Below are 13982 nucleotides of genomic sequence, written 5' to 3' on the forward strand. Positions count from 1 at the left end.
TTACCAGTGACATCTCTAGTTGAAGTCATTCATCTTTCTTTTCTTCTTCATCCAGAGCAAATACCATCATGTCTTTCAGCCAGGACTTGTCTCTGCATAAAATAACACAGTTACTTAGATCACCGCTTCCAGAGCACATTCCCACTTTTTCCCTTTCTTCTACACTACACAGCTGAATACAAACGTGCACCCACCATTAACATACAATTAGTTATTATGTCCCCCTCCCCCACTCACTTCATCATTTGCAGTCTCCTTACTTCACTTCATCATTTGCAGTCTCCCTCACCCACTCACTTCATCATTTGCCATCCCCTCCACAACTCACTTCATAATTTGCAGTCCCCCTCCCCCACTCACTTCATCATGTGCAGTCCTCCTCCCCACTTCATTATGTGCAGTCCCTCTACCCCACTTCCTCATGTGCAGTCCCCCTCCCTCACTGACTTCATAATGAACAGGCCCACTCCCACCCACTTCCTCATGTGCAGTCCCCCTCCCCATCACTTCATCATGCGCAGTCTCCCCCCACTTCATCATGTTCAGTCCCCCTCACTTCATCACCTGCAGTTTCCCTCCATTTCTCCCCTCACCCATTTAATTAATTTTATAAAGGAAGAAAATGTTTTTCATACTAATCTCACTGATGATTCCCTGCAGGCGCAGCTCCGCTTCTGGTGTCATACAGGGTGGCACGTACGCAATGACGTCATCACGTTCACGCCGTCACCTGACCGGAAGTCCAGAGAGCGGAGAGAGCGGGAACTGTGCAGCCATCCCATTTAGACAGCCGTGGCGCTCCGAGAAAGCTCCCACAGCCGAGGTGTGTGCTGCACACAGATCTTCATTGCACGATGGGTCCCGGCAAGCAGAAGCATAGGAGGCAGGGCCCAAACTGGGCCCGGGCCACCATCTGTAGTGCTGCTCACCGGTCCCCATATAGTAAGGGCAGTAATGCCCTGATGATGGCCCTGGTCCTAGACAACTATTGATTATGCTCCAGGAAAACCCACTTTGGCACAACTTCAAGTGCATCGTTTATTGTTCAATCTACAATGAAAAGGAATGACTGTACATTGATACTTCTTTAGTAATTTATTTTTTAATTTTGTCTTTTACCCCTAAGCATAAAATTATGTACCTAGGATCTGCAAGTATGGACGGAGCTCAGAAGCTGAGCGTAGCTTTTGTCGCTGTTGTTAACCATTTAGATGTCTGTCAATCTCTGACAGAGGCACTTAAATGGAGACTGCAATTTACACTATATACTGCAATCTGGTGTAGCAATATAGAGCGTAAGCAATCAGACAATCACAGATTCAAGTCCCCTACGTGGACTAAAAGAAAAAAATAAGGTAAAAAGATAAACTTTTTTAAAAATATAAAAATGTAACTCTTATCCTCCATTAAGAATAGAGATGAAAAATAAAACAACAAACATATTTCGTATTGCCACTTCTGTAAAAGTGAGGTCTATCAAAATGTAAAATTATTATTCCCGTACAGTAAACTCTTTAATAGGAAATGAAAATCGAAATGACAGTATTGCATTTTTTGAGGCATGTAATTATTGCTTCTTGATGTAACGTATATTGCTTAGTCACCTCTATGCTACAAGTGTAGATATAAATATACAGTATATATTTAATTCCGATCTTTAGACTCACTTCCACTCCTTGCAGTAATTATTCAAGCAGGTTGTGTTTTGTATAAAGGATATACAAGTCTCTTATACTCTTTCGTTGACCTGAGGGCTTGAGTCCATGGGATACATGACAAAGCTAAGCACTGTGGGCTTACTGACATTAAAAATGAGTGCAGAGCTCATTACCTTGCTGGTACCTGTGACTCTTCAGCTTTAGGCACATTAGACTAATTTAGGGGAGGTTTTATCACGGCGAGCAATTTCTCTTTAAAGAGAACTTTTTGACAATTTTTCACTTTGAACTGGACACACGATGTAATAGTGGCTGCAGAGCGAAATAAATATTTTTTTTTTAATTATTATTTCAACTCTCCATTGCGGAGATATTAAATAAGTATTTGGCACATAATGTGATAACTTTTTTTATGTCAAGTTGAGTGTACTTTTTCCCCTTTTATTATTGTGAACCAATCATAAGCAGGTAACAACATTCAAAGGAAGAAGAACATGCATCCACCATAGCTTAGATCAGATTTCTCAGTATGTGAGATGTTTGACAGACAGTCCTGATCTCCTGCATGAGTCAGTATGGGGGAGAGGAAGGGCAGCTGAGTTTTTCTGTGTCTCATTACAACAAATCCTTCTATCACCTCTCCTCACATTCACATAGCACTGTCACCTCTGCTGTACTGCCTGTCCAGAGATGTCTCAGTAATTCCTTTTCTGTTTGTTCTGCTCAACTTGTAAATTACTATGTGTGAGACATAATGATTATTACAAGTTGCTTGAGCACAGCAGACATGAGTGTGATTACTGACACACTCAATTATCAAGAGAGCTGATAGGAGGGTTTGTAATATGACACATTTTTTACCTCCCGTCCATTATCCCCTTCCCCCCGTGTATAAGTTTTCTTTGAATAATACTATATTGAAGTTAAATGCCATAGTTTCTTTTGTATCTGCTGTATGTGTTACCAAAGTTGTATGCTGACTTTAAGCTTGGGTTGTTTAGGTCTGTGAGTTTGCTATAATCATATTGCTGATTAAGGTTTAGTTATCTGGGATATAAAAATATTTCAGGGAAAACCAGTGCATTTCTGGAAATGTAGTGATACTGTGTATGATTGTAATGTATAGCTGTTTTCCTATCCATCGTGATACTATGTCTCCTCCTTATTATGAGTAAATGATAACACACAACTCCCAGGCTCCCTCCTACTGTGATGACAATGCACCATACACTGAATAAGACCTGCAGATGGTTATCAGCAAGTGTGCTCCCACCCACGGCCACAAGCATCAGCAAGCTTGGTTCGTTGATGCTGCACACTTCACTCATCAGGTATAGGGAGAGAACAGACCAGTGCTGAGTCTATTTCTCAGTAACTATGCATACAGAGTCCATGGCTCTTCCATCTGCTCTTCATGCTTTTGTTGGAACTGAAAAAGAGATATCACACACTCTTCTGTGCCTCTGGGATTAAGCAGAGTCTTTATCTCATATTGATTCTTCCTTATGGAAATGGAAATGTGTGAGAAAGAATGCTAGGTTCTGCAGCTGATGACAAGATGACCTGCTCCAGCATCACTACACGTCTCACAGGCTCCTGAGGTGCTCTGACTTCAGTGCTTTCAATCCTTCTTACTTCATGTCTGGGATTCTTGACAGCTACAGACACTTTTCTCACGGTGCCATTTTTGAGGGAGATACTTGTTTTCTTGAGGGATATGACCTTCTAATTCTGTGGAAGGAAATGCGCTTTAACTGAGGACAAAATATGCTTCTTCGAATAGAGCATGCAGAAAATCTCTTATTTTTTACCCTTTATCTGTCAAACTTTTACAGTGAACCTGATACACAGTAAAGTGACTTCTTATTCTGCCTGGAGTCTTCATGATTTTGTTAATAATAAAGATCACCAACTGAACCAATAATCCACGGCTTCTCATAATTGGGAAAAATTGGACAAATCTGGAGGACTGTCCGTTTTCCAAGGAGGTTAAGTTCAGTGGAGTTTTTCTTAGGTCTTTATCAAGAATCAGCAAATATGTCTTCTCCAGCTCTACTCCTCTATCCTTCACTGACGTCTTAGATTTTTATTGTTCTCAACAGTAAATGGGACAAGGTACCTATCAAACGGAGGAGGCCAAGAAGGTAGGTTTTTAATTTTAATGCTAAGATGGTTCCAATGCAAAACTTCTAGATATGCAAATAAACTGCAGGAACAAAAAGTGCAATAGGGTCTTATCTGGGTTATTGTTAGAAGAATAAATAAAAATTCACTCACCCTTTCCAGGAGAGGTTCAGGCATATAAGATCCGTAGTCAGCTTGCTGCACGTCCAAAGGTCAACTCCGTGACCGCCAGAACTTCAGATTTTTATGGAATAAATTCATGGACTTCAGTGCGCTGCTTGACAAATTCACGAATCCAGGTTATGAGAAAGATTAACTATTTATTTCAACTTCGAAACTCGTTGGGAAATAAACAGTTAATCTTTCTCTTAACCTGGATTTGTGAATTTGTCAAGCAGCGCACTGAAGTCCATGAATTTATTCCATAAAAATCTAAACTTCTAGATATGGCTGACAAAGTTGGTAATTGTCAGTCAGTGAGCTGGTGGGAGTAAAGATTAAAAGTAGCAAAAGGTTACTGTAATGTGGAAGACGGGATGAATCACCAGTCACCGAGGAATTATCTTCACTATGATATGGGGATAATTAGTCTCAGGATCTGGGAATGTACAGATCTATGCCATCTGGAGACAACAGAACAACTGACACAGCAGAACATGACACTGATATGACACTGGTTGTTCTCATAGGTCAGAAGGATACTTTAATGTTTCTGCATTTATTGATGTTGGTTATTTTGGTATTTACTCGGTAACACAATACTGTCAGTTGCTCTACGCGTCACTATTCCATTTGTGTCTCTTACATTGTGTGAAAGTAGCAGAAGAATCTTTTATTCCATTTTTTTTTAGATTTGGACATATATAGAACTTTGTATATTGTGTCATGATGTCTTTGTGGTATTTAACATTCCTGACATTCTCTTCTAGGAGAAGAGCAACGATCATGCTGTTACTCTCCAGGAGGGCACTGAAACCAAAGCTGAAACACCAAGAAGGGACAAAGAAAAGAAAAAGTGGGTGAGTTATTAGATTGCGAGACAGAAATTAGATAATAAGGATTTGGGGTACTGGTTTTACCATTTTGTATGTAACATGTTCTTCTGCACTATTTCCATAAGCTCTACTTTTCTGCTGCATCTCAATGTATCCATAGATGCAAAAGATTCCCCCTCAGTACAGCACACAATCTCAAATTTACGCAGCATGAAATCATATTGTGCTATGATCGTGTTATTGTGTATAGAGCTGGCGGATCTTATTGCCTTTTGATGGGTTTGTCAGGTCTCTACTTTTTCTAAACTAAGGGTATGTGCACTCGGTGCGGATTGTCCTGTGGATTTTTCCGCGCGGATTTGGTTAAATCCGCAGGTAAAATTACCTGCATTTTACCTGCGGATTTTGTGCAGAATTTGTGCGGATTTCCCTTGCGTTTTGACACCTGTGGATTTCTATAATGGTGCAGGTGTCAAACCGCTGTGGATTCCGCACAAAGAATTGACATGCTGCGGATTTCAATCCGCAGCTAATCCGCACAGAAAAATCCGCAGCATGTGCACAGTGTTTTTCAAATTTCATAGACTTTAATGCTACTGTACAATGCAGTAGAATCCGCAATGTGTGCACAGACCCTAAGGCTATGTGCACACACTGCGGATTCTGCTGCGGTTCCGCAGCGTTTTTGGCCCTGCGGAACCGCAGCAGTTCCGCTGACATGGTACAGTACCATGTTACCCTATGGGTTTTAAAAACCGCTGTGCTCACGCTGTGGTTTTTTCCACGCGGTTTTGCTGCGGTTTACAAACCGCAGCATGTCAATTGCTTCTGCGGATTCCGCAGCGGTTTGGCACCTATTCCATTGTCCAGGTGCCAAACCGCAGGCCAAACTGTAGGAAAACCGCAGGTCACTTTACCTGCGGTTCCGCGCGGAAAAACCTGCAGGTGAATCCGCAGTGTGTGCACATAGCCTAAGACTAGCAAAGCAGTTTTTGCCAAAAAGACTATCAAAGACCATCAGTTTTTGCTACTAGGCAGAAAAAAGAACTTCTAAAACCACCATGCCCTGATCACTCAGAGTCCTTCCCATTCTGCCTTGGATGATGTCTCACTTGGCAGAACTATCACTAAAACAAATCAGTCAAGGCAGAGTCGGCAGCTTACGGACAGTTTTATAAATTCTCTTTCTGCAAAATAGTACCGTAAGTCTGAGGCTTTAAACAGGAGCATGGATAGAAAGTGGTGCACCCACGCGATAGCAACGTCCTGCAGTATAACACTGTTAACTAATGAGACAGGTGTTAATGCACTTTCAGCATTTACAATGTGTTCCAAATTATTATGCAAAAAATACTTCCTCATATTTTCTCTAAATTACCTATATGAATTGCAGTCATTGTTATTTTCCAGTCATCTACTATTCCAGTATAATTGCAATGTTTTTGAACAAACTGCCTATGAAAACAGTATATTTTTAAAAATAATAAACGCTCAAAATGCATGTTCCAAATTATTATGCACAGCAGAGTTTTCACCCTTTTTATTTTTATTTTGAACGAAAAAATGGTGACTTGTGAAATGATAAGCATTATCAGCTTATTACAAAATGAAATCAAACAGTTTTCAAGTCAAAACTTTATTCTAGGTGATGTTACATTTGCACATAGGACCCCTTGTTCGAAAGAAGCTTCTGAACTCTCTCGTCCATTGAATTTCTCAGTTTTTGGATGGCTTGTGCTTCAATTATTTTGCATGTGGACAGAATACCCTCCCAGAGCTGTTGCTGAGATGTGAACTGCCTCCCGCCATCATAGACACTCCTTTTGATGATGCTCCAGAGGTTCTCAATGGGGTTGAGGTCAGGGGAAGATGGTGGCCACACCATAAGTTTGTCCTCTTTTATGCCCATAGCAGCCAGAGATGCAGATGTGTTATTTGCAGCATGAGACTGTGCATTATCATGCATGAAATTGATCTTGCTGCGGAAAGCACGGTTCTTCCTCTTGAAACATGGCAGGAAGTGCTGTTTTAGAAACTCCACATAGATTATGGAGTTCATCTTTACCCCTTCAGGGATCCTAAAGGGGCCCACAATCTCTCTCCCCATGATTCCAGCCCAAAACATTACTCCACCTCCTCCTTGTTGTCGCCTTAGCCGTGTTTTCATGTGGTGTCCATCAACCAGCCATCCTCCACTCCATCCATCTGGACCATCGAGCGTTGCACGGCACTCATCGGTGAACAAAACAGTTTGGAAGTCAGTCTTCATGTATCGTTTGGCCCACTGGAGCCGTTTCTGCTTGTGTGCAGTGGATAGAGGTGGTCGACAGGATGGCTTACGCACAGCTACAAACCTCTGAAGGACCCTGCATCTTGTTGTTCGGGGGACGTTGGAGGCACCAGCAGCTTCAAAAACTTGTCTGCTGCTATGACAAGGCATTTTTGCAGCTGCTCTTTTAACCTGATGCAATTGCCTGTTGGAAAGAGTCCTCAATTTTTCCTTATCAGCATGCACACGTGTGTGCTGGGAATCAGCTACATACTTCTTGATTGTGCTATGATCACGATGAAGTGTCTTGGCAATGTTGATTGTAGTCATGCCTTGACCTAAATACTCCACAATTTGTTGCATCTCAGCAGCCGACACATCCTTTTTCTTTCCCATTTTGGCCAAAAATGTAGGCTGCTTAATAATGTGGAACAGCCTTCTTAAGTAGTCTTGCCTTTATTTGGACACACCTGCCAAACTAATTTGCACAGGTATCTGCAATTGCTTTCAGTGATCTAAAGAGCCCTGACACACATCACCATCAATGAGTTTAAATGACAAACAAAAAAATTCTAACCTTATCACTCCTAAACTCTTTCTGCATAATAATTTGAAACACAGTGTATACTTGATTTTATTAGTTTTACAAAATAAATATATTGGAGCAGAATAATAACAACATGTAAAGTGACGTATGAAATCCAACCTTCTGCCAGTACAACATTGCCTCTTTGCTTGTTACCATAGGAAAAATGTGACCAATTATTTTACAAACAGGAGTAAACCATGTTTCCCTCTCACATGTCATCATTCCTATATATCATGTAACAGCTGTGCAGACAGAAGTTTAGTCTAACATGAACGTGTAAATCATGGAGCATCAGTTTGCCTAATCCACTGTAGTCTTGCGAGACTTCTTTCTTGTCCATTAACTATTTTAGTGCCAGTTTGCTTTATTATCTAAGGCAGGAGTGGGGAAGGTTGGACCTGCGGATTCCCAGGGACCACAGTGATCGGGGGGGATCGCAGTGCTCAGGCCAGTGGCCAGCAAAACACCGGCCGCCGACCCTTTAATTGCTCCCGACACTGCAAGCACTCATACACAGGATTATATATTGATGCTGGACAATGCCAGCTTCAGGACGTACTATGAAGCCAGAGTCAGTGCGTTCTGCGCTCCATTTCCACCACCGAGGATGGCTGCAGCCTCAGCTCCTGTGATATATATGCCCCCAGTGTCTCATGATGTGTGTGCCCCAGTTCCTCCTGTGATGTATATGCCCCAGTTCCTCCTGTGATGTATATGCCCCAGCTCCTCCTGTGATGTATATGCCCCAGCTCCTCCTGTGATGTATATGCCCCAGCTCCTCCTGTGATGTATATGCCCCAGCTCCTCCTGTGATGTATATGTCCTCTCTGCTCCTGTGATGTATATGCCACCCAGTGACTCGTGTGATGTATATGCCCCAGCACCTCCTGTGATGTATATGCCTTGTCTTATCCTGTGATGTATATTCCCCAGCATCTCCTGTGATGTTTACGCCCCAGCACCAATGTATTCTATGCAATGTATATGCTGCCATCTTGGTGTTTCCTCTGTAATGAATATTCTGCAGCCCCATTGTCTATGTGATGTGTATGCTGCATGAACAGGATCTCCTAAGTGATGTATATAGAGCAGTCTCGGAGTCTCTTTTGTGATGTATGTACTGCAGATCTCCCACTGCTTGAGTTCTAAAAATTTAACATCGGCAGTCAAGAATTTGTCACTCTGAGGAGACCTGTAGTGTAGTGTAGTATACATTTGTGTTCAGAACTTACTGCTGCAAGTTTTTTTCAAAATTCATTACTGTGCTCCAGACCAATGCAAATCTAGAAAAGCAGTTATGAGTAGCAACATCATCAATACAGCCTAACATCATACATCGCACAAAAGAGAAGTAGTTCCAGCTGTCAAATTAGGGGTAAGTTAATTAAATGTTTGATCAAATATAGCAGAATAAATTTCAAGTTGATAATTTTGTACGGCCCCCCAAATGAGGTTAGAAATATAGAAGAAAAAAGTCAAAAAGTTTTCTTGTTTTGTTTGGCATTGGTTGACATTATCACCCTTCTAGCTAGACTTTTATCAGATCGTTCTATTTATTTTTTATTTATTTTATTCTCTTATATAGTTAAAACCCAAAAGGTATGAACTGGGATATAAAATGGTGTGCATGCGGCATCTAAGCGCATGTTCACACTATCCACTAAACACAAAACAAAAACAAAGTCAGAAACATAATGATTAAGTACCCTGCAGTAAATAAATAAATAACATAGTGCATAAAAATAATATATGATACTTAGTTAACATGTTTTTTTAAAAAAAAAAACAAATGCAAAAGTCATCCCACCTCGTCATGGTGACCGTATTAGAGTTCGGACTGTCCCAACTATGGTCACTGTGACAAGGCGGGATGGCTTTCTGATTTTTTTTTTTTTTATTATCAAATACATATTAACTAAGTATCGTATATTATTTTCATGCACTATGCTATTTATTTATTTTCTGCAGGGTATTTAATCATTATGTTTCTGTCTTTGTTTCTTCACTTATAGAGTTGTATTAATTCCACAGTGCATTGCAGATGTCATTATCAGGCTATGGGCCCACGTAGCGTTTTATTCCGGACACTAAAAACCGGACTCCTTCCCAGAAATCGTGCGTATTTTCCGCGCGATTTCACCGCGATTTTACCATGATTTTCGCGTGTGATATTCAAGCACTTTCCAAGCGATTTGAAGTATCGCTTGGAAAGTGATTGACAGGTTGGTCACACTCATCAAACATAGTGTTTGACAAGTGTGACCAGGTTTTTACTATTGAGGCTGTCTATGCGGCATCAATAGTAAAAGATAAAATGTTAAAATGCTAAAAAAAAAATAAAAATCGTGGTATATTTATCTTCCGACGTCCCGCGCAGTCTCAGCGACGCTCCTGTTCCCAGCGATGCCTTGCGAGACCTGTGATAACGTTGGTCTCGCGTTGCTATAGCGATCTCGCGAGACCACGTCATCACAGGACCTTGCCGCAAGGCATTACTGGGAACGCTGAGGCCGGGAATGCAGCGCGGGACGTCGGAAGGTAAATATACCCCGATTTTTTTATTTTTTATTCTATTTTTTACAGGGGTATGGTACCCAGGGCCTGGAGGACAGTCTCTTCTCCTCCACACCGTGGGTACCAACTGCACATGAGACGCTTAACTTCGCGCATGGTGGGCATAGCCACATGCGGGAAGTAAGCGATTCTCATGCATTCCTATGGGTGCAGAATCGTGGCAATTCTTTGCGATTCCGCACAAAAGAATGACCATGCTGCGATTTTTTCCGTGATGCGATTCCGCCGCGGAAAAAAGCGCAGCATTAGCACACTATGTGCGGAATGCCATAGGAATGCATGGGGGACGTTCTGTACACGATTTTTAAACATTTTCGCTCCGAAAATCGCTGCAAAAACGCTTAAAAATCGCTAAGTGGGCACACAGCCTCAGGGTTGTCAACTTGACTTTTTATTTTTTTCTGGACATCTTACATTATTTTTTATGGACAGATTCAAAGACCATAATAAATCATTATGATTATAAGTGATGCATGTCTACAGCCCATAATTCTGATATGAAGACATCAGCTGCATTTACAGTAAAATGCTGATAATTACAGTCAAAATAGTTTGTATAAGCTTCAGCTTCAAAAATACCACGGATGGCTTAAATTTTATTTTGGACAGAGCAAACAAGTGTCCTGGAATTTCTGGACGGTTGGCAGCCTTGGTCATCATTCCCCTCGGGGCTCACAATCTAAATTGTATGTCTTTGGAGTATGAGAGAACATAGAAACTAGATTCCTAACCACTGAGACACCATGCTGTCCCAGTGTGTAACCAATCATGTGAGTGATAGGGACAGAGTGAGCAATTTTCATACAGTATAGTATATGGGGAAAATGGAGTAAAAGCTAATAAGTAGGCGACTGGGGATATAGAAGTTGTGTACTGTGATTGGTTTACAAAGGGAACCCCAACAGCATCAACTGGCATGAACGCAGGATCATTTTTCTACAGAGTGACTGATCATTTCAATTCAACTGGAATCCCAGAAACAGTTTAGAAAAATAATGATTAGGAGTCTTCCCGCGATTAAATGCTGAATACATGTAATATACCCTCTCCTAAACTTTCGAGGATTATTAAGTGTTAAAAAAAGGCACCATGCCATTCAGACGGGTCTGTAAACTCATTGCTCTCCATAAACTGAACAAGTGGGTAATGCATATGGAGCCACCCACATCAATCTGTCTTAGATAATGAGAATGTATCCACGTGCATTCTCTGCCAAGGGTTCACTTTTACCAGTCACGCTCCGGCGTGTTGGAGTAGGAGTTGGGGAGACGTTATTTCAGCGTTTTCATTTATATTTCGGGAACGTATTGACGTTGCACTGTAATCCATTTCTGTACAGAATATTTCCTGTATTTATTTGCATAATCAAGTCCAAATTTAGTATCATCTGCCGAGCAATGTGCTCCTATAGAGCGCCGCTAGGTGCGGCAGCGCACAGTAACCGATCTGCTGCTGATCACTGAACATAAGTTGCACTCTATTGGTTGTGTTTTTGCCTGGGGAACAAATAGTTAACGATGTATATTCATTAATTGACGTAAAATATTGCTGTAGAGCCGTCTTTTCCCCCCATTGCTGATTTTCTGCTGGTGTCGGTGGCTTCTGTGAAATGACTCATACTTTTCATACAGTTCTAGAATCTCTGAACTTGTTCCTAGGTCCAATTTATGTTCTATTTCTGGCAGGAGGAATATGAACCTACTTCCCTGGCTATTGTGCTATTGCAAGTTTCAAATCCATTTATCCACTGACGTTTTATCTGAAAGATCTCCTATGCTAGAGAATGGGCCTATATTTATCCTTATGGACGTGACGCAAGACATCTGTACCCATATACATTTTATATAGAGCACATGATGTAGCTTCTGGTGTATACATGCTCATCGGCCTACAATATTTTTTTTACGGTATATTTTGTGTACCATATTTCATGGTCATGTTCCATCATTCAGAACCCAAATATTGGGCAGTGGCATTACATTGTTGGCATCGACATATCAATAACTGAAGAACTGCAGATAAAAGACTCACAAGCCTTGTATCAAACTAGGTACAAAACCCCAAAATCCAAAGTAAATAGCTCCCAAGTATGTAGACATGGCACCCGAAAGAGGGCACCCACACACAGAGACTTGCCAGAAAAGTATTCAAATAAAAGGAGGCACAAGCACTTTGTCATGACTCTTTGAATGATACCCACAGGGAAGAAATGCTTAACTAGAAAGTACAGTGGCCGTTATATCGCCAGGCTCACCTAGACTATTAAAAATAAGCAGAATCTATTATGGGTGGTTACCATAAAAGAAGGAATGGTTATTAGCTGAATTAAAAATAAATATCTTTATTAAATAATATTGCCGTTATAAAAAAAACATTTAAAAAGACAGGGCAAATTGACCTCCAATGGGGAAGAGAAAATAGCAGCTGTTTGGTAAAGTGAGGAGAGGAAAAATGAGGAAATAAGGAAACAAGTTGTAAATGAGATATTAAATAAACACTGCTGAAAAATATACAACAATATTAGGAACCCCAGGGGATAAAAATATTCTAGATTGGTGTAAAAATGTACCTAAGTGGTGATTTTAAAGCAGTGTGATTAATGCTGTCAGTTGTTGACAGAGGGACAATAAGGGTTGGCTCATAAAAGATGGAAATGGTACAGTCCTCTTTAAAATAATTTTCCTCCAATAGTACCTGAAAATCACATTTGCATGAACATACCATAAAGCGGCATAATTGTACAAGTATTTAACATATATATATATATATATATATATACACACATATATATATATATATATATATATATACACTGCTCAAAAAACTAAAGGGAACACTAAAATACCACATCATAGATATCTCTGAATGAATTGTTCCAGTTGCAAATTTTTATTCATTGCATAGTGTAAAGTGTTCAGAACAATAAAACATAACAATTATCAATGTAAATCAAAATAAATATCTCATGGAGGTCTGGATTTGAAGTTATACTCAAAATCAAAGTGGAAAATCAAAGTACAGGCTGTCCAACTTCAGTGGAAATGCCTCATGACAAGGAAAAGATGCTCAGTATTGTGTGTGGCCTCCACGTATCTGTAAGACCTCCCTACTGTACAATGCCTGGGCATGCTCCTGATGAGGCGGCGGATGGTCTCCTGAGGGATCTCCTCCCAGACTTGGACTAAAGCATCCGCCAACTCCTGGACAGTTTGTGCTGCAACATGACGTTGGTGGATGGAGTGAGACATGATGTCTCAGATGTGCTCAATCGGATTCAGGTCTGGGGAATGGGCGGGCCAGTCCATAGCTTCAATGCCTTCATCTTGCAGGAACTGGTGACACACTCCAGCCACATGAGGTCTGGCATTGTCCTGCATTAGGAGGAACGCAGGGCCAACCGCACCACCATGTGGTCTCACAAGGGGTCTGAGGATCTCATCTTGGTACCTAATGGCAGTCAGGCTACCTCTGGCGAGCACATGGCGGGCTGTGCGACCCTACAAATAAATGCTACCCCACACCATTACTGACCCACTGCCAAAGCAGTCATGCTGAAGGATGTTGCAGGCAGCAGATCGCACTCCACGGCATCTCCAGACTCTATCATGTCTGTCACATGTGCTCAGTGTGAACCTGCTTTCATCTGTGAAGAGCATAGGGCGCCAGTGGCGAATTTGCCAATCCTGGTGTTCTGTGGCAAATGCCAAGTGTCCTGCACAGTGTTGGACTGTGAGCACAACCCCAATCTGTGGATGTCGGGCACTCAGACCATC

General features: G+C 41.2%; 1 protein-coding gene across 17 annotated transcripts in view; it reads left to right on the plus strand.

The window, feature by feature from the left end:
* The first annotated feature begins 3012 nt into the window (after positions 1–3012).
* RIMBP2 (RIMS binding protein 2) overlaps positions 3013–13982 on the plus strand; it is an 813871-nt gene continuing 802901 nt past the window's right edge. For 3 of the 17 annotated variants that reach the window (XM_073557048.1, XM_073557054.1, XM_073557049.1), the window contains exons 1-2: positions 3020–3802; positions 4712–4801. In XM_073557048.1, the coding sequence (XP_073413149.1) occupies positions 3764–3802; positions 4712–4801 (129 nt within the window). In that variant the 5' untranslated portion in view covers positions 3020–3763. Of the gene's footprint in view, positions 3803–4711; positions 4802–13982 lie in introns of all 17 variants that reach the window. The other 14 variants (XR_012222753.1, XM_073557052.1, XM_073557047.1 and 11 more) reach the window with 12 other exon arrangements.

This window comes from Dendrobates tinctorius, unplaced genomic scaffold (genome assembly GCF_039654945.1).
Source record: "Dendrobates tinctorius isolate UK_male_01 unplaced genomic scaffold, ASM3965494v1 ptg000243l, whole genome shotgun sequence".
In the NCBI taxonomy this organism is placed as follows: domain Eukaryota; kingdom Metazoa; phylum Chordata; class Amphibia; order Anura; family Dendrobatidae; genus Dendrobates; species Dendrobates tinctorius.